We start from the raw sequence: 27,955 nt of genomic DNA, 5'->3' as shown, positions 1-27,955 counted from the left end.
TTAATAATAATCAGCATGAGATATAGTTGAAGCTGCAATCAAGTGGACAAGTTATTCTCAAGGTCAAGAATAAAGCTTGAAGCTCAGGGGCATTTTCCTTAGATGGGGATCTGCTTGTAAATTCCCTGTAAGACTTTGGCGTTAAGTTGCACCCCTGGAAACTCAATTTCCCAGCATGCCGAGCGCTTTTTTTTCTAAACTTCTCAACCGGATATCCGCTCTGTTATCCGGGTTAGGAGACGCTTCTCCACACGTGGAGTTGAAAAGAAGAAACCTGCAAAGACTTGTTCTTTATTCAATTCAACATCTTTGATCTGTATATTCCTTTTTTAAATCGACGAGACACGTTTTCATCGCGATGTTTCTGCAGTATCATCTGAACGAGAACGGGGACAGGGTTTATACTCTGAAGGTAATGCTAACGGAGCATTAGCTAAAGTTAACTGGTGTTTACATCTTCCACATATTATGTTGTTCTCTGTAACTTAGTATATATTTTCAATACAATACATTTTAACTTCGTTACCAGAGGAGTGTAACTTAAAATTATCGATACGAAGAAATACAACGAGCTCGTTTTTCTCTTTATTATTTGTGACTTTTTGCTGTTATAAGTATTACACACATTCACATTTCACATTATCCATAAATAGTCAGAATCCAAGTTAGTTTTAGTTTGTATGCTGTTTGTTTCACATGGTTTTAATGATGTTTATTATCTCAACAAAGAGAAGGATGCAACTCTTAGTCTCCAAAGCTGTATTTTCTGTTTTTTTATTTTCAGTATTTCCTTTAAGGTCTAGTTTATTTGTTCTTTATTCTGTTAAATGTATTTTAACGCTTTTATTGACACGTATATGTATTCTAATTACTTTTTACTAAAATACACCATATTTTCGACCATTTATTATTATGTTGTATAATTTAAAACTACAAAGCAGGAATTCAGTCACATTTGTTGTTGAGGGATTTCAGGAATAGAAAGAACTGAGGAAGAATCTAAGTTGTTCTTTATTCATCCCTCCCAGCACTGAAATCAGCCAATTTTACCCTGTTACTGTAACAAGTGAATTTCTCTCCTACAGGATCATTGAGGTCTTAACTTGCTCTTATTTGTTACCAACAGAAGGTGAATCCAGATGGACAGCCGACCAGCTCGGCCCACCCGGCCCGCTTTTCGCCAGACGACAAGTTTTCTAGACATCGAGTAATATTGAAGAAACGTTTCGGCATTTTGCTAACCCAGCAGCCCAGACCTGTTCTGTGAGAGAGTGGAGGACAAGGAGCCAAGGCAGGCAGAGATGAATGGAGGGATTACGGCGAAGATGAACTGTAAACAACACGACAAGAAATCTACTGGCTCAGATTTAACAGACTGTTCACATGTTGGATCAATTGTAATGATAAGGATCTTGTTTTACATATTGTAAGTTGTTCACAATCATTTGACATTGGTATAATTTTGATTCAGTACTAAATAAGTGTTTGGTTGATGGTTGTATTCTTTTCTCTTTTTGTGTGTGATATGGTTTTTATGATATAATGGGGGAAAGTCTTGTGTTATATTTTGAAAACCGAAATGTGATGAAAGAGACAAAATGAATAAAATTCTCATGATTTACATACTGCTAAAAATGGCTTTTGTTGTGTCTTCCAAAGCTGATACAGTATTTATATATGCAAATATATTCTTATTAATTAAGTATGCAGAAAACTGCATCCAAAGCTTTTAGACTAATATACACTATAAAGCCGTTTATAAACATCCAGTTTCAACTCAACAGCAATATTTTAAACATAACAAAGTTGCCGTATGGTCTTTACGGACTACGTTTCCCAGGTAGCCTCTGCAGTGATTGCGTCATTACGCAAAGCTCAAGCCGTTGGACCTACGGCAAGTGAAATAGGACCTGACGTGTGCGCTCACATTCGCATTTTGTGCGTTGGGTCGATGGGACAAAATAGGTGCTGGGAGCCAACTCTTCCTAGATGTACCTGAAAACAGCGACACGGCGGAAGCGTTCTTTAAAGGAAACCCGAACCAGGTATGCACTTTATGTGACTGGCCTGTAGGGTTTAATATTTTCAGTGGGTATTTTGTCACTGTCAGAGAATAGCCGGAGGTCCGCGGAGTTGACAGGTTATCAGCGGCATGACTAGCTTGTGGCTAACGCTAGCTCCAGTTACCTGAGCCGCCAGCGACACCTCACCCCTACAACCACCCCCCCCGTACCTAACGCTATATCTGCCGAAGTGATGGCTAAGGGATGGACATGCTGCTCTTTATTATGATACTCTTAATTTAAAACCAAAATCACAGCCCTGTCAGTGACACGCTTCTTCCTCCGCCGGTTTATTCTTAATCAGCTGCGCGCCTTTCAGTATCCGCAGTTTCGGAGAAATGCCGCATTGCTTTCGTTATAAGAAATGAAAACCTTGTCTAATGTCAGGTTTAAAACGGTCGGATCATAATTTTACTACAACGCCGGTTCTGAGTGTGATAATATGATCGGGTGCTTTGTACGGACCGGTTCAAGCCAGAATTATTACAGCTAGCTTAATTGGCTTAGAATGGACTGGAAGTGAGTGGCGATTAGCAGGCGAACCTCAGCAGCTACTGGGTTTGGTGACTGGGACCACAACCTCTATAGACAGTCTGTGTTTTGGATTATTACCTAGTGAGATAAAGCTTTTCTCAACTGAACAAAGACATGCTGGCTATCTACGTGTCCCTGCATCGCGTTTATTACAGCTGCATTAACCTAAGCCCCCTTCGTGACAGAGGCTGACAGCGAGACAGAAGAGCAGGAGGACACTCTTCCCTTATCCAGACCTAACACTGGTTTAACTATAATAATTAAAATATTGTTTTGGATATGAGCTCTGATGCTGGATTGTAAATAAGGGTTGGTTGATAACCTGCCCTGTGAAAAATCAGTAACTTAAAGGATAGGTTCACATGTCAGTTTCCAAACAAATAGTCAGGTGTCCTTAATGTAGCAGTACTGAACTAGGATTTACCACCTTTAACTATTCTGTTTATACTGGCTGTGAATAGATACCTCCCTAAAGCCTTTTCAACAGAAGTGCATTCTTCCTTCTGTGCAAAAATGTGTCCAGATGTGCTTCCCTGGTGAGTTGCAGTGGGTGCATTGTAACAAAAAGTAGTAGAGTTGTACTACTTCTGGATAATATCCATTTAATTTGAAATGTGTATTTCCCTCACTTTCACAGAAAGCATCTCTTGCAGCAAGTAAAACCTTTTTATTGTTCCTATGGGCACCTGTTAGTAGTTTTAAGACAGAAACTATCCCATAACGAATGATTGAATGGGATGTCTTTAAAAGTCTTACTAGCCCGAATAACATGTTCTAAATTTAAAGCTATTTGGTTCATTGCCAGGTACAGCAATGTTTATTTAGTGCTCGCATGCAAGGAGCAAATATTTTAACAACGAATATCAAATAATCACAATATTCAACATTTCTTTTCAATGATTGTTTGACTATTGCAGTATACTATGTTAGTATACCAGTTGTGAGTTATACATGCAAACATCCTGGTTTCAGAAACCTGGATAAGGTCTTATCAAGGTTTCAACCAGTCTGATAGAAACCAAGATACCTGGGCATGAATATCTTGTTAAAGTTTCTCTTGAGTCTTTGTTAGTAAAGAACAATGTGGCTGAGAAATCTTGACACTGCTGGACACAGATGATCAGGAACTAATGTGCACATAATCATACTCATTTGAGTAAATTACACCACTTATTAAAAGTTGAAACCAAATCTGCTGCATTAGCATATAAATGATCAAGAACACAGAATCCAAATATCTGTAGAAAAAGAAGTAAACACCCCCCTGCTTAGTTGTCACAAGAGAATGTATTGTAATGTCTCTGCCAGTGTATTGATAGCAGACTGTGGTAGACCGTGCCAAGATGTATTACTCTATTTATGGGATCATGATGGGAACAGCGTAGTGTGGTTATTTACCTGAGTTGATTAAGAAGTCTTTACTAGGATGTGTATGAAAGATATACCAATGAGTTGTACTGGAGAGTCCGTGTGGATATAGATGTGTTTGTCTAGACTAATAACCCTGGGGGTTTCCCAGTCTTTTACATAATGCATGCTGGGATAAGCTTCAGTGGCCTGAGTCGCCTAAACTGGAAGTTTCCCGGGGACACGCTGTTTAAACGTGCAAGGCAGGCTGCATTATAAAACAGGAAAATGTGCTATGCCGGTGCATAGAGAGTGAGGAAAAAAACAGCCAGGAGCAACAGGCACAGCCGGTTGAAACCACTCTAACCAAGCTAAAACAACAATTCAGCTATGCAGCTATACCCACCTGTCATGGCCCATTTTTTTTCCCAAGATGGCAGTAAATTACACAATTGAATCTGCACCTGCAAAGCCCACAAGCCAACAGTGAGGTTCATACTGGTTATTGTTTTACACCTTCTTAACCTAGAGAGCTAATGTCATGGTGGAATTACAGCCCAGACACAGTTTCCCTAGATTTAATTTCACTTACAGCATGTCGAAAGAGACATTCTTTTACATAAAGGAAAGTCTCTCAATGGGTGATACCGAGTTCTCGTTTGTGTAAAAAAAAGGCATGTTGTAGCCTGCATTTATTGATATTTAGTAGGTGAACCTTTTACCTGCAAACTCTTGATACAGTGCTCTACTTAAATTTTCCAATGAATACATTTATTTATTTAGATGGGGAGATAGAAAGATGGATAGAGAGACATTTAGAGAGATAGATACTTTATTAATCCTATAGTGGACAGTGTTGCAGTAGCCATTACACGTAAACGTACATACACATGCAGAAGATAACAAGAATAATACAAGAAAAAAACACATCTGACAGAACAAAACTGAAACAAAAATGCAACCTTAAGTTGCATACAGTTGTGAAATCTGCAAATCTACAGAACGAAACAGAATAGCTATTAAGCATGTTGTGTAGTTATAAGTGGATATGGTGCAATACCAAGAGATTCATATAATAAAATCTAGAGCTGCTGCTGCTGGAGCAGAGCTCTTCATTGTCTGAATGTAGTCACTGTACAGGGTGATGGCTGTTGGCAGGAATGACTTCCTGTACCTTACTTATCACAGCGGAGCTGGACAGGATGTGAGCTGCTAACCATGATGTTCAGCATCCCATCTCCACAATCTGCTCCAAGGGTTTCAGTGAAGTCCCAGCACAGACGCCACCTTCCTGATCAGCTGAAAATTGCACTTACTAGAACAGACTGGCAAAACTCTGGGGCGCACCAGTGTTGCGCATATTAAACGACTAAAGCTTCCTCAAGAAGTAGAGTCTGCTCTGTCCCTTGCTCTAAACAGTCTCTGTTCCAGTAGTTCCACTGTTACAGTTACTTCCTCTAAATGAATGTACGTATGATGCTCACAGCCCATTAAATCTGTCCATAGACAGCCAAGATGAAGGTAGATGGGACAAGCTGCAGTTGGTGTCTGCAGCTTTTGAATTGCTAATACAGATATGTAATAATAATTTAGTGTTACTAGAGAAAAAGGACTGCAAAACTAAACTGTGTTATCCTACACATAACATGTTTTGAATACATGCAATGCAAACTACATGTAAATACATGTATTTACAGTACATGTTGCCTATTTGTGTGTTTTCTTTGTCACCAACACTGAGGCCAGTCATTACTATACAAACTAATTCTGCTTTATTTTCTCTTTATTTTTCTCTATTACAATCACTTAAATCCCATCTTCACCTTTACTGCACTGATGCCTTGTCGACCCACCATGGTGCCCCCCCTTCCCTTGCTGTGACTACTGATTGGTGCTCATAGTAGAAAGAAATTTGTTATAACTAATTTTAGTTGTTTACTTGAGAAGCTGTTCAAGGCGAGACTATTATCAAGAATCAAGACAAAGTGTAGGTAGAAAAGACACTGCACAGCACAGAAACAGGATTTCAGTGCAGGTAATGTGAAAGAAAGGAAACATTTAGCATGATATGACAATAACAGGCATCCTCCACTCTTTGTGTTGGTGTACTCATCATCTCTGATAGCTGCATGACACAATCACACATTTATACTACAGGAATTGTTCCTCTAATGCAGAAGGGGTTTTGACACTCGCAGGCACAGAGAGAGGCCTGTTGTAGATTTACTTTCACATGCCTTGTGGCAGACGACCAGTTGGCTTCAATGGAGAACTGCATTTGCAAAAGAGAACATTGTAGAGGTCTCAAACACCTCAGCGTCACCTGGGAGATAGCCTAGCTTAGCTTAGGTCAGCCCAACTAGCTAGTCTGTGACCCCCTCCCAAGCCAATCCACCCAACACAACACCCTGCCCCTACCTTCTAACTTCACCAAGTGAGTCGTCATGGCATCAGTGCGTTTTACGGTGACGCCCACCAAGGCAGAGGACCTCCCGGGGCTGTCTGACACGTCGCCTGACATCAGCTCCCGCTCGGGGCCCCGAGTGTGCTTTGGCTCCAGGGAGAGTGTCAATCGAAGTGACCCACTCAGCGAGGTGTCGGGAGCTGTGACAACTACTGGAGGAGACACGCCGGACCACAGCCATGTGGAGCAAGGTGAAGAATCACACACAGCCATATAGACATAATAGGTTGTTCCTGTGATGTAAAGGTACAGCAAGTGAGTTTTGTTTCTACTTCATTGTAACCCTGAATTCAGGGTTAACCTAAGACTGACATGTTTACGGTAGGTTTATCTTAACTGTAGAGCTCTATCTTCTGCAGTAGTCATGTGTCATGACACTTTAAATTACTCATTTTACATTCATAGTGTACTATCCTTTCATTCATACACCACCATTTGCATGGTGGTGTATTACCACATGTAAGATCATATCCCACTGTAAAATCAGTTAGCCACGCTATGTTCATTTACTGGCAGCACACTCTGTACACTGGTTATGTTGGCTCATACTTTTCTGATCAGTTGTGCATCATTGCGGTTGCATAGTGTTCAAAATCCCAGCTGTCTTGGCCTGTGGCAAGACCTCTTAACACTTGCCCTGCCTGCCTTTGTACCTTGTACCTTACTGTAAGGTGCTTTAGATAAAAGTGCCAAATAACTAAATGTAAATTTTATTGTGAAATCATTTTTTCTCATGTGCATTCTTATGGGGTCTAGGATCTCTTGGTATACTGATACTGGATTCCCACACAACAAACTCCCAGGAGTGAGCCAGTCTGAGACGTTCCCATTGGCAAGAAAGATTTTAAGGCTCATGACATTGCTGTACAAAATGTTGGTTTTATGAGAAGTTAAAAGGGAAGTGCTATTTTTAGATTTGTCCACATACATGAGAGTTTAGCAATTAGTCCCCCCACTTGTTTCCTAAGTGCACGCTTGACTACAGGGTGCTCCTCTAGCAGGTCCACAGCAAAGCCCCCAACAGCTCAACTCCTGCACACAGCAGAGGGTGAGAACAACAAGAGAAGTGACATGTACAGGATTGCCTGTTGTGAACATAGTGTAGGTTTCACTTCCTCTACTGCTGTTACCAGCCCACCTACAGAGTGGTTCAGTTCTTCCCTTAATGGTAGCTGACAGCAGAGACCTTTTCCCATGAAATCAGCTTTAACAGGTACAGACGTACCTGCACCATGTAGCTAGTCAGTCTAGTTTGACATGATATTGTGGGAATGCAAATGAGTAAATGTAGAAAAGAACAAAAGAGTTCTTCCTGACTGCAATGACTGTGCAGTTTTCTTGTGGAGCACAGTGGTTCAGTTTAGAAAAAGAATAGCTGCACTGATTCACAGGCTCAACAGGAGGGTTGTGACCGTGGAGAGATATAATGATATTAGCTGCATTGATCCACTTAAGCAGTTGCATAGTAATAAGGATGCCCCACGTTATTTAATAAGCTTCCATAAATAGAAATCAATCCTGTTAATCCAATTGGGTTCCAATCAGGCTCTGTTTATACAGAGAAACAAACACAGAGACTGTTGGAGACACAACTACACAGCTTTTCTATTTACGGTTCATCACCCACTCTAAAATAAAAAATATATATATATCAGAAATAACAGCAGTCGTTCCCTGGTCAGCCGGAATAGAAATCTGCTCTCGTTGAAGCGAGCAAGTCAAGATGCTGAGGAAAGGAGGTGGGAGGAGTGGAGAGTTATTTCCAGAAAGGTCAAAGCTCTGTGGTCCGTTGTGTTTGACATCAATAAAATTAACTATTGAATGATATGTGCACATTCCGCGGACGCACACTTGGCCCTAGCAGCTTTATGCTTCACTGTTTACTCATGCTTAAAAAAGGCTCCATACTCAGGTGTCACAGTCTCTGGTGCAGGACTCCTCTTGGTGATCAAACAGAAACAGACAGCTGCGTTCCTTTGTGTTGAACTTTACAGTGAAACTGTTGAGTTATTTACAGATGACAGGATCGCTGTTTTTTTTCCTGCTGTGAGAACACATAGGTGATTTCGGGCTGTTTGAGATTATAGCTCAACCGATGCAGGCTTTTTTAAATTGATACCAACAGACCTGCTCCTCAAAATTTGTTCAAACATATCAGCCAAGAATACACTGTGACAAATCGCATGTTGTCAGTTAAATCACAGCATTTTTTTTTTTTTTTTTTTTTTTGCTTGTGTCATTGTACACAGAGCAAAACAGGAACAGCTGAGTGGCTGTCTGTAAACTTTACAAACCCAATCTTGTAGAGAGAGAAGTAGTGGAGACAGAGGTCAGCACGACTGTTGTCTGTTGGCTGCTCTGAGGCTCAGTGAAGTTGACTTAATCATTTGTGAACCAGTCACACTACATTCTAGTTTAAGCGTTCGCCGACAGTGGAATCAAAAGCCTGGCAGATTTTAGAACTGAACTGCATGTTTTTTAGATTACAGATGATTTTCATAGACATGTAAACGTGTATGTAAATCTTACAGGTAAAATATTACAGTAAATACTGTATATCTTCCATTTGTAGGTTAGCTGTATTGAATAAATGAATGGAAAATGTCTTCACGTTTCAAGGTGACATCTTTGAATGTTTTGCTTTGTCTGAACAACTTTCCAAACATAAAGATATACTGTTTGCATTAAAAACAAAATCAAGTGGAATTGTGTCTGCTTCAACAACAGGAAGCCAAAGTGCATGGACAAAAATAAACCACCTGAAGAGGTCAAAAGTCTTAATATTTGTAGTATACAGAGGGTCAATGAGTTTGGCCTTGTGAGCTTTGTCAGGATGCAGGATACTCTTCAATCTCAGTATAACGTGACGATTGGGGTCAATAAAATCATCACTGCTTTAAGGAGAAAGTCACATATTTTGTATAATTCTGCCTAAGAGGTAAACACTAGATACTCTACGGATCCATTAAATTGTGAAAATACTGTTAAAATAAAGTTTTTGAAAATGTACACAAAAAGTACATTTATTCATTAAAAGGGGAGAGTACAATAGATATATATCTCTGTGTGCCTTTAGTGTTTAAGCACAGAGAGTTTTTAAAATATTTTATAGACCAAACAATTGATTAATTGGAACAATGATCGACAGATTGTCCCATTTTAATAGATAAACTGATGGTACAACAACAGTATGACTTGGTGGTGAGGCAGAGCCACATCTTTCTTTATTAGTTTTTCTTTACAAAATACAAATGCATCATATTAGTCTAAAGTTATGTCATGCACCAGTGTCTTTCGGTTGTGTTAAAATTAAAACTGTGTGTGGTTGTCTGCGTGAGTGTAGCTGAGCAGGGAAGGAAGTGATGGTGCTGACTCAGTTGCTCCTGATGTAGTGGTCTGAGTGCTGAGTGAGGCAGAACGAAGCCGGTGACATGGTGGCCATTGCAGCAAAGTCACTGAGTGTGTGTGAGTGGGAGAAAGAAGGAATGAGTGCAGTACTTCCTCAAAAGCCATGGCAACAGTAACAGTGTGTCCAGATGATTTTCTGCTGTGTCTTCACTTTTCTTCCTTTCTATTTCTCCTCCTTCTCTCTCATAATCTCTTTTTTTTGTTTCTAGGTGATGGGAATTCCAAAATCTCTAGTGTGTACATCAACAACACTCATGGGGTGGATGACGATGACTTCTATGACCGAAACTTGGCCCTGTTTGAGGTCTGAAATGCAAAAAATAATAAAACATATATTTGTTATCTACAAAAGCACAATATAATAATGTTATAAATAGTATGAAAATTGGCTTGTATTAAATGCAGAAAGGCTTTTTGCCAAATCGTGTGCTAAACTAGAGCCACAAATAGGCAATTGCCTGATATGTGCAGATATTTCAGTTGTTTTAAACGAAATCTGCTGGGAATAGCTCAGTTTTTGTCTCTGATTTCTTTAACAAGCTTCGTAATATACATCATTTGCTCACTTTTTTATCTCTTTTCTTTCCTTTCTTCTCTTTATTCCTCTCTGTCCCTTTTCCTTTGGCTCATCTTATTCTTGCCCTCTTCTTTTTTTTCCTGGTTTCTGACTATGTTTCTTCCACCTGATTTCTCTGTTCATAATTTCCCTCCACTTCCCTCTTTATTTCCCTATCGTCCTTCTTTTACCTCCTCTTTTTGCCCCCCTAATATTTGATCCATACAGGAGGAGATGGACACTCGGCCGAAGGTGTCTTCTCTGCTCAATCGCCTAGCCAATTACACCAATCTAACACAGGGAGCCAAGGAGCATGAGGAGGCCGAAGGCATTGGTGAAAAGAAGAAACCCAGCAAGGTATACCAGACTGCGAAAATAAACTCATGAGTGCAGTAAAACACCCAGCAATAAATATTCAGTCATTAACCTTAATCAAACAACATACCAGCCGCACAAAGCGAAAATATGCAGTTGTTTTCTGCAGGACTTTGATGCCAGTGACGGCACACATAGTGTACACAGTGTGTAATCTCAGATGTACTTTGTCTTGCTGCACAATGTTACCATGCTGCAGCGATCATACCAAGCTGATGATTATGGGTATAATGGTGGTGCAACAAGTGCAAAGTTTAAAATGTCCTCAAGTGATGGGCATTGTTAGCTTTGCACAGGAAAATTAAGTTAAGGAAAACCCACATGTAAAAATTTACTTTTTCCATTCTTTTAAAACGTGGTCATGAGTTCCAGTCCTAGAGAAATTACATCCTCAGCAATTGCCCACCTTAGTCAGCATCTGCAACTGAAAGTTCAGTAGGATGTGACCCTGATGTGAACAGCAGTCCTGCTGATAAAGAATTGTCTCTAGACCAAGACCAAGTCTGCTGTGGTTCAGAGTAATATACTATTTCCAGCATGCTCCTTGCACCTTGGCAGGACTAGATGCATTTGTCCACGACTGAGAAAGTTAAACCAAAACATTTTTAATCCTCCCTCCTGACCACACAGCATGTGTTCAGTGTAAGCAGGAACATAGAACTAGTACATCAGGTGGTGTAGTACACAGATTTCCAGTTAAGGGTTAGCCGCACACGAGTTGTGTGGAAAGGTGGAGAGTAGCACCACTAAATATAAAAAATATTCTAGTAGCCAGTAGTAACACCTTTGAGCAGGTGAGCCAGAGGTTAGATTTGTTAAAAGTGATGATGTCTAGTTTATGAACAGTTTAAATAGGATAGATATTTTAATGTAATGGATAAATAACTAGAAACAGTAAGAAAACTAATTTTACATTCATTTGTATAAAACTTGTTCTTTCAACACTCAGTTGTATATAAGTTTGTATAAATTAACATTTTGTTGGTTAGTTTAAATGTATATATTTACTTTTTGGAACATCCACTGCTGTAAGGTCTCTATGTACTGCACATACATGTTAATACACACATGGGAATAATAAGATGATTTACAAGCACATTATTTGTTTTTGTTAAGGCTTTGTTGCTCATAAAGCTTTGTTCCTCTGTCTGTTGTATCTCCCCTCCAGTCACCACATATGGGGACGTTCATGGGTGTTTACCTGCCTTGCCTCCAGAACATCTTTGGTGTCATCTTGTTCCTGCGGTTAACCTGGGTGGTGGGGACTGCTGGGGTGCTGCAGGCGCTCTGTATCGTCTTCATATGCTGTTGCTGTGTGAGTATTCTGTATGTCTGTCACTACAGTTCTGTGTGTTAGCTGAAAGGCAGAACAAGACAGAACATGTAAATCCATTTCTATATTGGCTGCTTGTCTGACTGTCTCTCTCTCATCTCTAGACACTGTTAACTGCGATATCGATGAGTGCCATCGCCACAAATGGAGTTGTACCAGGTATGATCTCTCTAACCTTTCATCTTTGCCACATATATGGATCGAACACAGCCAGTGAAGACAGAGGCGAGGACATACAAACGTACTTGACAGGAGACATTTCAGCCAGCATGTAGGCTATACATAACTTTTCATCCACAATCTGAGTCTCCCACAGTCGAAGCTTAATAACAGAATAATTTGCATTTTTATGGTGACCACTTTGAGTTTAGCCATCTAGGTGACCTCTCTAGATATTCGTTTGAATTCTCCTGGTTGTTGTCCTTCTCTTCTTCCAGGTATGGCAGATGATGTACAGATGATGAAGTACATTCGTTTTTCTAATGAATGTTATTTCTGTTTATCCTGCCTCTCCTCTGTCTACTTCTCCCTCTCTGTCTGTAAATGCATAAAAACCCAGGATATTTATTTATCATTGACTTTGCCTGTCACCGAAACACCTCTCGAAGAATATCCTAAATGTCAAAGTAGTGTGATATTTCCACTAGCATGTGACATTTTGATAAATAAATGTAATATGCAAACTCCCGGTAGGTAACCTAGAGAATTAATTTCTAACATGTCTTGTTTGGCATCAACATTTCATTCCATGCTCTCTCTTTCTCATCTAAAATGCTCTCTCACCATCTAATCTGAGATGGTAGTTTATACTGTGTGTGTGTGTGCGTAGTTCACTGTGATTAATTTTGAAGCAAAATCAAAGATGTTTGGCTTCCCAAATACAGCTCAGCTCACTAGTAAAAATAATATCTCTGACTGAGACTTGTGGTGTTTTGCTTGTTACTTTTATAATTGCCTGCCTTAAAGTGTTCCAAGAGCAAATCTGGCAGCATTAACATTAATCTACTAAATGTGTTTTTAGTTAACCTGAAACATCACTTTTATTCATTGTCCTTCTTTGTTACATCAGTTATGTTGTGTTTGTGTAATGCACATTAACTATGTGAGTGTCTTTTGTTAAAGGGTTGCATTTTGGAAACCAAACACTGAACTCTGGACTTACAGTGAGCAATCTTACTGTATGATTCCTTCATGTAGCCTGTTTATAACTGGGTCAAATTGTATCAGCATCAGCGCATCCAGAAAGTATTCACAGTGCTTAGCTTTTTCCTCATTTTGTTATGTTACAGTCTTATTGCAATATTAATTAGATTCATTATTTTCCTCAGAATTCTGCAAACAATACCCCGTAATGACAATATAAAAGAAATTTGTTTGAAATCACAAACAAATAGACATGATTTGGAACAACCGCCTGTCTGTATAAGGTTCCACAGTTAACAGAGCACGTCACAACATAAACCAAGTCTGCCAGGGCTCTTACTAGAGCCTAGAGCTGGCCTCCCGGTCACTCTCAAAGAGCTCCAGCATTTCACTGTGGAGAAACTGTGGTTGTTCTTCCAGAAGACATATGCAGCACTAAAGTTTGCCAAAATGCACCTGAAAGACTCTTAGACCCTGAGAAGCAAAATTGTCTGGTCTAATCAAACGAAGATTAAACTCTTTGGCCTGAATGCTAAGCGTCATGTCTGGAGGAAACCAGGAACCACTCAGCACCTGGCCAATACCATCCCTAGAGTATAGCATGGTGGTGGCAGCATCATACTATGGGGATGTTTCATCAGCGGCAGGAGCTAAGAGACTAGTCAGGTTCGAGGGAAAGGTGAATGCAGCAATGTAAAGCGACATTAGTGCATGTTCTCATTATGGGGTTTTGTTTGTAGAATTGTGAGGAAAATATTGAATTTAATCCATTTTGGAATAAGACTGTGGAAAAGGCTAAGCTATGTGAATACTTTCTGGATGCACTGTACTGACTGTTTGAGCTCACTTGGAGTACTGGCTCAGTTAAATAATAACATCTGCAGCTTTTAGTACACAGTTACGGCTTTTATTTAGACACAATACTTTTTAAACAACGTTTTTCACTGTCACTGTGCTCATTCAGGACTGCTGGTTGGAGAAAACAAATTCAGTATTAGTTTGCTGGATTAACATAGCAGTGTAAGTTGCTGTAAGTTTATTTACAGATTTAACATCTCTGGAATCACTATATTATCTGATTAATCTGAAAAAACAACTGCTTTCATAGCTTACATAATAACTACAACCTCAGCTAAATCAAGGGTAGAAACAAAACTGAGATAAGAAATATACATGTTTTTTATTTAACAAAAGAAGACAAAGTTGTTGAATGTGTCTAAACACAACCATCTGAAGCATAACATTGCCTGAATAAAAGAGTTTCAATGTTCTTTGATCTAATTTAAAGTAGTTAGATTCATGATATTCTTTGCTAAGGACACACTTTATCTAGCACTAGAAAAGTATTTTTGATAAAGACCTAAAGACTTGAGATGCAGGAAACTCGACCCAGCCTCGTACTTCAAGTGAAGCCGAAAACAGTTTAAAGACTTTATCTTGGCTACTTTTTGACCAAATATCTGCTCTGTCTTCTTATAATTTGGAAATGTATGCTTTCTACAAGCATAGAATAAATCATCAGCTGTCCTCTTTTCTCTCTTAACATCATAATGTTACTAACCATCCACATGCCTCTCTCTCTTGTTATATCCCATCTCCTCTTGTTGTCCAACATCCGTCTTTCTCTCACTCTCTCTGTCCTTCCTACTTTCCTTTCTCTATACAATTTCTTATTCTTCTACCACCCAACTTTTCTCTTCTTCCTCCTTCTTTTCCTTCTTCCAAACCTGTTGTACACCCTACCCTCTCTCTCCTCCACTCCTTTGCTCTCTTCTGACCCACCAGCGGGAGGCTCATACTTCATGATAAGTCGCTCTCTGGGTCCAGAGTTCGGGGGGGCAGTGGGCCTGTGTTTTTACTTGGGTACCACCTTCGCTGGAGCCATGTACATCTTGGGAGCCATTGAGATTCTTCTGGTGAGTTCTGATTTATCGCCATCATGGTTGATACTATTAGCTTTTACCACTATTATATCATCAGTTTAGTTGGTATTATCACATTTTCTCCTGTTTTTTGGAATGGATTGTCTAACTTGTTTACATGTGCTCACTCTCTCATCTCCCTCCCTCCTCCAGATGTACATAGCACCTAAGGCAGCCATTTTTGAGGCAAAATACCCTGAAGGCGAAGGGGCGGCCATGTTAAATAACATGCGGGTCTACGGCTCCATCTGTCTCCTCCTGATGTCCTTGCTGGTCTTTTTTGGCGTGAAGTACGTCAACAAACTTGCTTCCATCTTCTTGGCCTGTGTCATCGTCTCCATCATTTCCATCTATGTCGGCGCACTGGTCTCTGCCTTCAATCCACCACACTTTCCGTAAGTTTTAATTATTAACTTCCAAAAATACAAAGCTGCAAAAATGTACAGTAACACTTATGGTTTTGACTGACCAATGGGCTCTCACCTGCAGTGTGTGCATGCTGGGAAATAGAACTATCAACGGACATGAACTTGATGACAACCAGTGTGCAAAAACCATCATTCAGCAGCCAGTGGAAAGAGACGACATAAACTTCACACTTATTAATGGTGGGTGCTGGAGGATGATTATTCACATTTGTGACTTACTGCTATTAAAAAAAATCACCCATTCACACCCATTCAGTTTCCTTAACATCCTCTAAATCTGTACTGTTTTTCTCAATAGAAAACAAAACTGTGGGCACAACATCTGATCCCAGTCATGTTCCTACACTGGTGATGACCACATATCTTTGGAAGCATTTTTGCCAAGGCCCAGAGCTCAACGCCTCTTGTGATGAATACTTCATGTCAAACAATTTTTCCAATATTGAAGGGATCCCCGGCCTGGCCAGCGGTATCATATCAGGTAGAGTATGTGTATGTGGAGAATGTGTAGGCATGTGACGATACTTGTGACAATACTACATGTGTGTAGCATTTCAATTCAATATTTTCATATTTAATACTTTCACAATCAGGGAAGGTGGGAGACATTGGAGTCCAATTGATCTGACAGAATTTAAAACATTGTGAGTTGTCTACACAAGCCACAAACTGGGTTGTGGTTTACTTGTGCGTTAAATGTGTTAGTACGGCCCGCTGCACAAAGTGCTGCCACACCCAGGTAAACTACACCCAGTATTCATCCTGTGTAGATGTGGCACTGAAGCTTCTGTAATAGCTTTGCTAATGTGCAGGATGTGTCTAGATTGTATAATATGCTTTTATCTACTGTTTTTCACTTTGTAGCATTAATGCACTTTTATCACTGCCATTATTAGCAGTCAAATAATAATTTATTGTTCCAGGGGGCCAATTATTTTTGTAGCAGTACAGTTGCACATGACACAGGGAAAACGGACACATAAATCAACATAAAAGACATAGTAGCACTTTCATTACCGTCTTCTCTCTAAGTTCACCACACTGATCAATGCGAGTAGTAAAAGTGTTTGTATTTGTTGGTTCTGGCTCGTGGCTGCCAAAGAGAGAACCAGAAGGCAGCACATGGAACTCAGTCCCAATGATTTTACCTCTAACATTTAATTAACTTTTCTGTTTAACACTGAGCGAGCCAAACTAACATATAAAATGTGATGACACTTTTCAGCCAACAACATTACTACCCAAACCATACTATTCACTGAGTTTCTTCACCATCAGGTGGGGCTGGATGGTGTTAAATGCTAATGAGAAATCTACAAACAGTCTAGTGTGATTTCTGCTCCCCTCCAGGTGTTTATAGATGTAGTTAAGGACTGTTATGGTGGCATCCTGTACCCCGCTATTATATTATATCTATATTGGGTTATTCATTTACTTACTATTGTTAAATGTGATTCCTCAAATCACTTCCTACTTTTACTTTGACCAATAGATTTAAACTAAAGATGAACACTCCCCTCCAAAAGTATTGGAACAGTGAGACCAGTTCCTTTTAACATTTGGGTCAAAAGAATATAAGACAAAAGATCAACATTTCAGCTTTTATTTCCAGGTGTTTAAATCTGGATCTGTTACACAACTTAGAAGAAAGTACCTATTGTTCCACCAATTTTTCATTTAAGCTACACTCTCATATCTATGTAATCAGTTTAAACAGCATGATGTAAAAACTAAATCGGCATATTACTTGCATATTAAAACCCACTGGCCAAGTAGTGCAGTAGCTACAGAAAGTATTCAGACTCCTTCGCTTTGTGTTGTAAATTTGAATTTGAAATAATATAGATTTTCCAACTCCATTGTGTATCAAGGTGTGACGGCTCACTTCATAAGAATTACAACATAATGCTTTACTAACTAGCACATATCGAATTGCTTTGTAGAAAACCTGTGGAGCTCCTACCTTAGCAAAGGGGATGTGGTAGAGAAAGGCTCCCTCAGCTCTTCTCATGTTGCACATCCATCATCCACCCATCAGCCGTATGTGTTTGCTGACATCACCACCTCCTTCACACTGCTGGTGGGCATCTTCTTCCCCTCTGTCACAGGTACAGATTTCTTTTCTTTCTTGTTCCTGTTATTATTATTGGTAGTGAGACGTAGCAGGTGTGATATTGATTGTTGCTGTTTCAGACCACAGTGCATCAGTCTTTTCTATGTCTGCGTTCTGTATTTCATTTTTGGTTTTCAATTTACCACTTCAGTTCAGTACAATTTGATGCACAACAACATTGACATTTTAATTGATGTTGATTTATTGATGTTTAACTAAACAGTAAGATAATATACTTAAGCTTACATCAATATAATTTTGAAGTTGCAATTGTTAATAATGGTTTCTTCTCATTCTTTAGGAATCATGGCTGGATCCAACCGATCCGGGGATCTGAAAGATGCACAGCGCTCCATCCCCATTGGGACAATCCTCGCAATTCTCACCACCTCCATTGTCTGTATCCTTTTGATAAATACATGTACTGTATATTATAGTATATGTATATTTTAGTTCAAAACCAACTCAAAGCAACATTATGTGTTTGTGTGTCGTACTACCTACTTTACAGATGCTACACTGCATGTTCAGCAAATAATAACTGTAAATATTTCATGATAATGTGGAGTTTTGAATGCGACCTTTCTCTGTATTATTATACGATTTGTCTCCCTTACTCACAACATAGTTTATTATTATGTGGCTGTGGAGTTTATTCCAGGTTTTTATGCATCATTATATGATTTTGATTGCTAATTGTATTGTACCATTATATCAAAAAGGCACTTGAGATACACTTGACTTGATTTAATTTGATTTGACTGCTACGGGATGTTTTCCTGAGTTTTGTCCATCCAGACCTGAGCAGCGTTGTTTTGTTTGGAGCCTGCATTGACGGGGTGGTCCTCAGAGACAAGTCAGTACATCTGCTCTTTTATCTGCGTGTTATGTTTTGTCATGCATGAGCTAAAGAGATTATTTTTATTGCATGTGCTCTGTTTAAAAAGCAGTAGTTATTGTTGTGATACTTTTGTAAGCTATAAATATATTTTTGGCTCTGGCAGATTTGGAGACTCAGTGAAAGGGAATCTGGTGGTGGGGACTCTGGCTTGGCCCACTCCCTGGGTCATTGTGATTGGTTCTTTCTTCTCGACATGTGGCGCAGGCCTTCAGTCATTGACCGGCGCTCCCCGACTCCTGCAGGCTATTGCCAAAGACAATATCGTCCCCTTCCTCAGGGTTAGAACTACAAATATTAATTTAAATAACAGGAATCCCCCCCCATACTGTCTTGCTTAGGATATGATATATAAAATGGGTATGGTTTCGTGAATTACTAAATACTATAATCTCAGCGAGACAATGTGCGGGAGTTCTTTCCTGTTATTTTTGTTTGGTGTTTTCCTCTAGTGCACCTGTCACACATGCAGATGTGCAGAGGTCTTGTTTGGTCTTGGCAGGGCATTTGATGTGATAAGTTAATGCTTAAAGATGTTGTTCTCTGGCATTTGTTTTGCTGTGCTCAGACTGTTGCCTCTGTGTAATTACTATATGATTACAGGGTTATTTAAAACAAGCCTCAGACACTTTTTACTCTACCAGATGCTTGATAGTGAAACATTTCTTTCCTAAAATTTACTGGTTGCCTGTCTACATAGAGAAGAGAGCACTACGGACAAGAGTTGTGCGGTGTTGGATTGTGGAGGTGGTCGTTTGATATCTTATAAAAGATATCATTGCTGCTGCAAATGACAGTACCAAAGAAGCTCACAATACTGTACAGTAAATCACCCATGTTAATTAATGTTCACGTCAGTTCTGGTGCTTATCTGTGTCCAGAATATAGATTAGGATTAGGTATATTACTAGTAATTATAGTTGAATGTTAAATGCAGCTGAGAGTTTCTGAAAAATAGATTTATAAATAAACGATTGGATTATTATTGGATATGGAGTGATTCACTGCTGTATATTTATATATTACACAGGTGTTTGGCCATGGTAAGGCAAACGGAGAGCCCACGTGGGCCCTGCTTCTGACGGGCCTGATTGCTGAGCTGGGAATACTTATTGCCTCTCTGGACATGGTGGCTCCCATCCTGACAATGTGAGACACAGCTGAGTGTGTGTGCCTGTGTGTGTTATGTCACTGTGGTATCTAAACTTGTATCTTTCTCTTTCTGCAGCTTGTGTTTTAATTATTTTTCTCTTTTTAAATTAGGTTCTTCCTGATGTGTTATCTGTTTGTAAACCTGGCGTGTGCTCTCCAGACCCTCCTTAGGACGCCTAACTGGAGGCCACGTTTTTCCTACTACCACTGGTACTGTCTCACACACACACACACACACACACACACACACACACACACACACACACACACACACTACTTGCACACGTAAACACAGCTGATCTTTGCCTCTGCTCCTCATCTATGTCCAGGTCATTGTCGTTTTTGGGGATGACTTTCTGTCTGGCACTGATGTTTATATCCTCTTGGTACTACGCAATTGTTGCCATGGTGATCGCCAGCATGATCTACAAGTACATTGAGTACCATGGGTATGTTGCTATGGAGATGTGTCCCCCCTAAATGATTGTACATGTACAGCATAGTGTGTGTAAAAAGTGAGCTTTTAATATATAAATATAATTTTTTTTAAATTTAATAATCCGTTTTTTGTGAGTGTGTAAGGTCAGTATATGCACTACACACTACGGTATCATATTCTGACATATTCCATCTATCCACTTGTGTATCAGAGCAGAGAAGGAGTGGGGGGATGGGATCCGCGGCCTTTCGCTCAGTGCTGCCCGTTATGCCCTCCTGAGGTTGGAAGAGGGACCACCGCACACCAAAAACTGGAGGTACCCCAACATGAACATTTTAATAACTTTTCACAACTTGTCACAGGTGATCGTAAACTCCTTAGATAGAACTGAAAGTGGACTGTGCAAACAGTACTTGTGTAAATAGTGTAAATGATAGGAGTGTGTTATATGGTGAAATACCAAACTTTATGTTTGCACAGTATTACTGCGAGTACATTAAATCAGTTATAGATACACATTGAAAAATACTAATGCCTTTTATTATTTAAATTTCATCAATGCCATTTATTTATTTAATACCCTTACATTTAACGACAAGTGACTCTGGGTGGCAGTGTATGTTAAAGTTAAACATTTGTCTTTTTAGTACCAAAGAATGAACCATGTTATGTAGATACTGTGGGAGGAACACAGGAGATACACACCAGTAATAAGGGATACAGCAGTAGTAAAGGGCAATTTCTCTATATACTATGTCCGTAGATTATTGTTTGTTTAAAGAACAATGTATCATAAGGTTCATTCAGTACTCTTCTGATGTTTTCATCATATCTCTCAATGCTTGATGCTATTTTCTGAGTACTTTCAGTACCACTTGATCACACTGGGTTGAAAGTTGAATTTCTGTTAGTAGCTGTTACAAGAAGGTTTAAGCTTACTATATACATAAAAAGAGTGACCTACATCAGTGGAAGAGCACTGATGTAACAATATAAATGACAAGCTTGTTGATTAGGATTAAGTTAACTGTTAATATTACACTGATGCAGCCTTTAGTTTTCCTGGATAGTGTAGGAGAACATGTTCATTTCAAAGCGCTGAATCCACTTACATTATCTCACTTACTTTTCTTCTCCAGGCCCCAGCTGTTGGTGTTACTAAAACTGGACGAAGACGCCCACGTCAAGTCTCCTCGTCTGCTGACATTTGCCAGCCAGCTGAAGGCGGGAAAGGGCCTGACCATCGTTGGCACAGTTGTCTCTGGCAACTTCCTACAAAGCTATGGGGAGGCCCTCGCTGCTGAACAGGTGGGTACATGATTATTTCAGGGTTAGAGTGGTAACAAAGCATGAAAACGTTTTGTGGCTGAAGACTGTAGCTGTAGTTGCATTCAGATGCCAGAAAGTTGTATCAGTACAGAAAGTACTACTCCTCATAGGTTAACCCTACTCCTGGAAAATTCCTGAATTGAAGGAAACCTCTGATTGTTTAACACGTTAAGATATATTAAGAAGAAATCATTTTCCTCTGTATTTGCCACATATCAGACACTGAAGCACTTGATGGATAAGGAGCGTGTGAAGGGATTCTGTCAGTGCATCGTGGCTCAGAAGCCGCGTGAAGGCATCAGCCACATGATTCAGTCCAGTGGCCTGGGAGGAATGAGACCCAACACTGTGGTGATGGGCTGGCCTCACGCCTGGAGGCAGAGCGAGGACCCACATTCCTGGAAGACCTTCATCAGTGAGTCAAAGAGGATGTTGAAATTGTTGACTGATTGTCACTTAGATGTGAGAGGATGTCATGATTTAAGTTTCCAAGCTAACAGCGCCACCTCTCTTCCCTCCAGACACAGTGCGGGTGACCACAGCAGCCCACCTTGCCCTGTTGGTGCCCAAAAACATATCTCTGTTCCCGACTAACAGTGAGCCCTGCACAGAAGGCTACATCGACATCTGGTGGATCGTCCACGATGGGGGGATGCTAATGCTCCTGCCCTTCCTCCTGCGCCAACACAAGGTGTTTTTGCTGTTTACATTTTATTTCCCACTCTGACATTATTGCTCAGGTCTTAACTGCTTTGTCTCACTGTTCTCTTTAGGTATGGCGCAAGTGTGGGATGCGAATCTTCACCGTGGCCCAAATGGAAGATAATTCAATCCAGATGAAGAAGGATCTGGCAACGTTTCTCTATCACCTACGTATCGAGGCTGAGGTTGAAGTAGTTGAGATGGTATGATGCTTATAAGGACTTGTACGTTTTCCCTAAAATTGACTGAAATGTGTTACTTGTCATGAAAGTCAGGGGTCCTCAATATGTCTGTAGCCTTCCCTTTTGACAGTTTGGCGTTTTTAAATTAATTTAATACGCTGTTCTGGGGTGGAACAGCATTTGGCTGCAATGCTTGAGCAGTGAGCTTTAAGGTTTTAATCGCTAACTAGTGGTACACAAACAGTACAATAACATTCACCTCCCCATAAATGTATTCTACTTCTGCTTTTTATTCTCACAGCATGACAGTGATATCAGTGCGTACACCTATGAAAGGACCCTGATGATGGAGCAGAGGTCTCAGATGCTTAGACAGATGCGGCTGTCTAAATCAGACCGGGAAAAAGAGGTAAGGAAAGGTAGAAGGAAAAGATTGTTTCATAAGTGTACTATATGCGAACTCTGACTTTAAAAAGGTTGTAGAGTTGTATATGAACATTTAGGTCTTACTAGATATGCTAAGTGATAAGTGCCTTTGCCTGTAGATTAAAAGGGCCACCTTATAAAATTTCTAATTTAAAAAATCACTAATTTATGGAAATTTAATTACAAAATAACACATTTAATCAGTCAATCAAAAGTCAGTTGAGCTTGAGCATTTTCTACATGATTTCCACATGTCCCCATATACTACAGAGACTTAGATAGAAAGGACTTGATTTTTTGTTATTGAAGTTCTTGACATTTTCTTTTGCCACTGGTCTCCTTAGCGAGTACGTTGGAGCTTTGATGATGTAAGTTCACTGGTTATACAGTAGCGACCATCAGCTGTCGGATGTAGAGCAGTTTAGCTTTCGCAAGCCCAGTTGAATCCTTCAGACAAAGACAAAGACAAAGCCTGGATGCAAACTTAAATTTTTCTTGTCAAACATTAGTTGGCTGCATCGTCTTAAAATTTTACCAGGACATACATAACAAATGCATATTTGTGAAGCTTATTAGCAGAGTGACCTGGATAAAGGGTCCTTGATCCAAACACTGAATCCTTTCTCCTACCAGGCAAAGCTTTTCTGTAACTGACCGTGGACACTAATGTTGCTTGGATAAGCAAAAGGAGAATGAATTAGAGATAAAAAAAAAAAAAGATCACAGTCTTTTGCATTATGAGATTTCAACTGATCACTCATCTGAAGATGTCGGCTCGATCTTTTCTCTGAAGGATTCAGTAGAGGGATTGCCTAATATTTGTAGACCTGGGTCAAACGTGTCACACTCTGGACAAAATCAGTGTGTTGTCCGTTTCTCCACTATACTTTTTAACTGATTTTCCACTTTCCTTCTTCATTCTTCATTCACCCTTTTCAACTCTGATTCCTGAATTTCTTGGCTTTTGACTCAGATCTATTTAAAACATTCAGCGCTGTCGTGTCCCTGTAGCGATCCTCCACCCTTCTGCTAGAGCAGATTGACCCGTGTTTTGTTTTAGGAAGTTAGATTATCTTGTATTGTCTATAGGTGTATCTTTCCCCCAGGTTCAGGAGTACTGGAATCCATATCTCAAACACCTGCAAAGGAAACAGAGACAGACAGGTACAGAGAGAGAGAGTGAAGAGTAAGGAGGAATAGAAGACAGAAATAAGGAATAAGGCAGAAACAGTTTGAAAAGGTGATGACATGACACTGAACTTGTTTGTGTATCCTTCTATCAAACTAGGCCCAGCTGGTGAAAGACCGTAACTCCATGCTGCGTCTGACGAGCATCGGATCAGATGATGATGATGACACTGACGGCGGGGAGCGAGACAGGATGGGGAGCGCTGGCGGAAGCTCTGAGCACCATCGACGGGTTCAGATGACCTGGACTAAAGAGAAGACAGCACAGTACAGAGTCACACACTCTGGCTGCTCCACACCTGAGGGCTTCAGAGACATGCTCAGCATCAGGCCGTGAGCAGAAAAACAATATTCACGAAGGAGGGAGTATTTCTCTCTCACATCTCAGCATAGAAGTTAATGAAGCTGGTTGTTAAATGTTTCTTTTCTTCTGTCAGGGACCACTCCAACGTCAGGCGGATGCACACCGCTGTCAAACTCAACGAGGTCATTGTTAACAAATCCCATGATGCCCGGCTTGTCCTGCTCAACATGCCGGGACCTCCCAGGAACCCAGACGGAGACGAGAACTGTATCCTTATCAGAAAAGGTGGCATTAGAAGTTGTTTTTGTTAAATGTGTAGAAAAGAAATGTTCTTACTTTATGAAATAGGAATGTATAAATTAAACCAATGCTATTTTTCTTTCTTCAGTCATTTTTAATAGCTAAAATAGCAATTAGAATGTAATAAGTCAAAAAGCCAAACATTACTTCCATTAATTGGTTAAAGACACTATTAGTCCTATGACCAGCTGATCAGTCTGAGCTATTTGATTCTGGGCTGATCACATTTACAAGCACGGTAATTCACATCGTGGACAAGCATTGAGATATTTCTCTCCTCGTTGATGGAGCTGTTTGCCTGCTCTGCTTCTCAGAAACACAAAGCTCACAATATGACAAAAGTCAGCTGTGGAAAGATGACCATTTGGTCTCTTGTTGTATTCTTCTGTTTTTATTACCTGTTGCACCTGCTTACATATGGAGAAGTACTAATACTGCACTTTGTCTTTAGTTAGAGCTTTGTTCAGTAACCTGGCACACTTTTACTCAGGGATTTGTTTAAATGTGAGTGAGAGAAAGTTATTTAGTAATTGATTATTTTATTACAATTAAATTCTCACAAAAGTGTTTGTGTTTGCTGTCAATTATAGTTCTTAGAAAGAAAGGAAATCTGAACGGCAAACTTGTCAGACTAAATTCCCTAATGTTCTAACCCCAGATGCAGCAACCAGTTTTGTCATGACAGCAACACAGAAAAAAGTGAGCTTACCCAAGAAAGCTGATTGTGACTGGTTTACTTCAGTGCAAGTAAAAGCACTCGTGATCTGTATAGAATAGATTTTAAGTACAGTAACATGCAACTTAAAGATACAATACCCTTCAAACTTTAAATGTATCACCCCTACAGCCTCATGCACACTGCTTCAACATCTGGAGGAATCCAAAATGAGTGGAGCATTTTATGCAGGATGTGGGTGTGATATTTTCTGTGCTTGGTGCACATACGTACCTTGACTCTTTGGCCAGACATGGAGTTCCTTGAGGTTTTAACGGAAGGATTGGAGCGTGTCCTGTTGGTCAGAGGTGGAGGAAGTGAAGTTATTACTATCTACTCCTGATTGGACAAAGAGAGAAAGCCAGAACTACAGAAGCAGCCAATCATGCAGAAGAGAGCGAAATGAGCTGTTGGGGCATGAGTCCAGAAATAGACTGTCATTGGCTGCAGCATCAGTCATCGCGCCCAGTACCCCCACTCAGCCCTTTTCCTTTCACCTTTACACTTCTCTGTCCTGACGAGGGTTTCCATTCCATTTACGTCGAACAATAGAAATGCCAACACAATTCCACAAATGAGCAAAAAAAGTGAACAGTGTGTGTCTGTGCATGTGTGTGTATGAAGTCATCCACCTAAAGGAGGTTTGGTTTATCAGAGGAAGGGGGGGGGGCATGCAGTGTTGAGTGTTAGAGGTTTGGTGGTGTCTCAGAACAGAGCAGCCGTTCGACTGAAGAGATTCTGGCTTGCCTTTTTATAGTCTTGAGTTCTGAGTGGAGCTTGAATGTCCGAAGTTTCAGTTTTTGTTTTCTCCTTGAAGATGCAGTGACGTTCATTCCAATAGCACATAAAAACTTTCAAAGTAACACTGCACTTCACAGGGAGCGAGGAGTCCAGTTTTAAAGAATATCAGAAGACTTTAGTGATGTCTCCTTACTTGAAAGTGGAACGTGTTTAAGTAGATCAAAGGAAGACAGGGTTATCTATCAATGGCATATCAGTACTGGCCTTGTTTCTTTTGATATCCACCATATCCTGTAGTATTTGCACATATCTCAGAATTTGTTATATCCAAGTTCAAAGTGGAGCAACTGAATAATTTTTTAAGTCTTGTTTGCACTTGCTGCTATTTCTCTGAATCTGTCGCCCTGTGTGAAAGTCCAGTTCTGCCAGTAGAAAAAGATGAAAATTTGTCATGATAACAACAAAATATTGAACTATTAAAGTATTAGATTTCAGTTCTATATCTTGAATTAGTCATGTCAAACGTGAGAAATCTAATTTACAAACAAAGTCCAAATGACTAAATACTCATAGATCAAACATGACAAACACAAGGGTTTTCCAATTCCAATTAGGGTATTTTAATATTTTTTAATATATAATTTTTTTAAATACATTTTGTTGGATTCTGAGTAAAACTGGGCCTCTGTACTCGGGTGACTATAATTTGATGAAAAATAAGTTATTGACAATAACTGCCTAAGACATATTTTTATCTGTAAAACCAGCACCAGCAGTCCACTCTGACCGTATGTGGTGTCATCTGTGTGATGGGTGTAGGTTGGTTACATAAATCAAGCGGGGGGTTGTCCTCATACACCACATATACAGTATTTGTCGATGTCAACAAACGATCCAGGAAAACTAGTAATTAAATCAATGCTAAGGAAATGATCTGCAGTCTTCTCTGTGTTGTGCCATAAATCGGCCCCATGTTGAACTGCATGTGAATTTTTAGGATATTGGTTACGTAGATGTTATAATGTGTTTGGAAAGGGAGGTCAAACGTGGTTATTGTTCTAAAGGCCTCAGAAAGGGAAGAATTAGAAACAGTATTGGACCATCGAACAGAGGACCACTGCACTGCATGTTGTCAAAAAGTCTCTGTCACTTGGACAGAGGAGTTTGTGTGTGTGTGTGTGTGTCTGTGCGCGCGACATATGAATGATACAAGCGTTTGACACATTATTATGGTGTTTCTCATTCCCTCTGGCCTGAATCTCTCCACCTCACCATACATCTGAAATAAACCTGCTGACATCCTGCTTTGTCTGTATGTGTGGGTATGAATGGGTTTGTTGCTTAAGTCTGGAGCTGTAAACTGGAGGTGTTTGATTCCACTCTTATGCTTTCTTTCTTTTCTACAGTGTTATTGTGCAGGGATTCTTTTATGTTCATTGTCTTTTCTCGAACGTTGTTTTATTGCTTGTACATAAAGACGAGAAAGATCCCAAATTTTATCATTTTTTTATTACATTAATATAAAAGGAATCCTAAAAAACTTTGCCTGAAAAAATGTGGGAATAAAATAATTTTGAAAGAAAAGTAAAAATATTTATGATCCATTTATTTTGTCACATTAACGACCTACAGAAATATGTTCCCTCAAATTGGCGCTATAGCTTTTTGGTATTTATGATTAAGGTTCAGCTCAGGTCAGATCTGTTGGATGATTGGAAGATGCCTTTTTTGATATTTTTTATAATACTGGAATTGATAAATTAGTGGTATTTCATAACTGACATACAGTTTATTTAAACATATTTCAGTCATCAAATATTATAATATTTTTGCTGTTGGCCAATTGATTAATCATTTTACCAAATTATTTTGCTAAACGTTATATTACATACT

The 27,955-nt window shown here is 39.7% G+C and overlaps 2 protein-coding genes across 3 annotated transcripts; both read left to right on the top strand.

Moving 5' to 3' along the window:
* The first annotated feature begins 219 nt into the window (after positions 1 to 219).
* On the top strand, positions 220 to 1,635 carry nop10 (NOP10 ribonucleoprotein homolog (yeast)). The gene is made up of 2 exons (XM_026353113.1): positions 220 to 412; positions 1,127 to 1,635. Exons 1-2 carry the CDS (start codon positions 359 to 361, stop codon positions 1,265 to 1,267), a joined length of 195 nt encoding a protein of 64 aa, XP_026208898.1. The 5' UTR covers positions 220 to 358; the 3' UTR covers positions 1,268 to 1,635.
* A 307-nt stretch (positions 1,636 to 1,942) lies between these two features.
* LOC113157292 (solute carrier family 12 member 6) lies at positions 1,943 to 27,606 on the top strand. 2 transcript variants are annotated; one of them, XM_026352670.1, is made up of 26 exons: positions 1,943 to 2,045; positions 5,849 to 6,599; positions 10,026 to 10,120; positions 10,601 to 10,729; positions 11,916 to 12,062; positions 12,185 to 12,239; positions 15,009 to 15,139; positions 15,299 to 15,540; positions 15,635 to 15,753; positions 15,872 to 16,054; positions 17,517 to 17,681; positions 17,988 to 18,086; positions 18,485 to 18,542; positions 18,691 to 18,865; positions 19,615 to 19,733; positions 19,848 to 19,946; positions 20,066 to 20,185; positions 20,387 to 20,491; positions 21,315 to 21,483; positions 21,724 to 21,919; positions 22,026 to 22,195; positions 22,278 to 22,409; positions 22,690 to 22,797; positions 24,103 to 24,335; positions 24,440 to 24,573; positions 25,573 to 27,606. In XM_026352670.1, the coding sequence occupies exons 2-26, from the start codon at positions 6,389 to 6,391 to the stop codon at positions 25,662 to 25,664; spliced, it is 3,486 nt and encodes a 1,161-aa protein (XP_026208455.1). In that variant the 5' UTR covers positions 1,943 to 2,045; positions 5,849 to 6,388; the 3' UTR covers positions 25,665 to 27,606. The 2 variants fall into 2 exon arrangements, with proteins under 2 accessions (XP_026208455.1, XP_026208454.1); XM_026352669.1 differs by having other exon boundaries at positions 5,846 to 6,599.
* Positions 27,607 to 27,955: the final 349 nt, after the last annotated feature.

The sequence above is a fragment of the Anabas testudineus genome, chromosome 18 (assembly GCF_900324465.2).
Source record: "Anabas testudineus chromosome 18, fAnaTes1.2, whole genome shotgun sequence".
Classification (NCBI taxonomy): Eukaryota; Metazoa; Chordata; class Actinopteri; order Anabantiformes; family Anabantidae; genus Anabas; species Anabas testudineus.
This window is presented reverse-complemented; position numbering and strand designations above follow the sequence as displayed.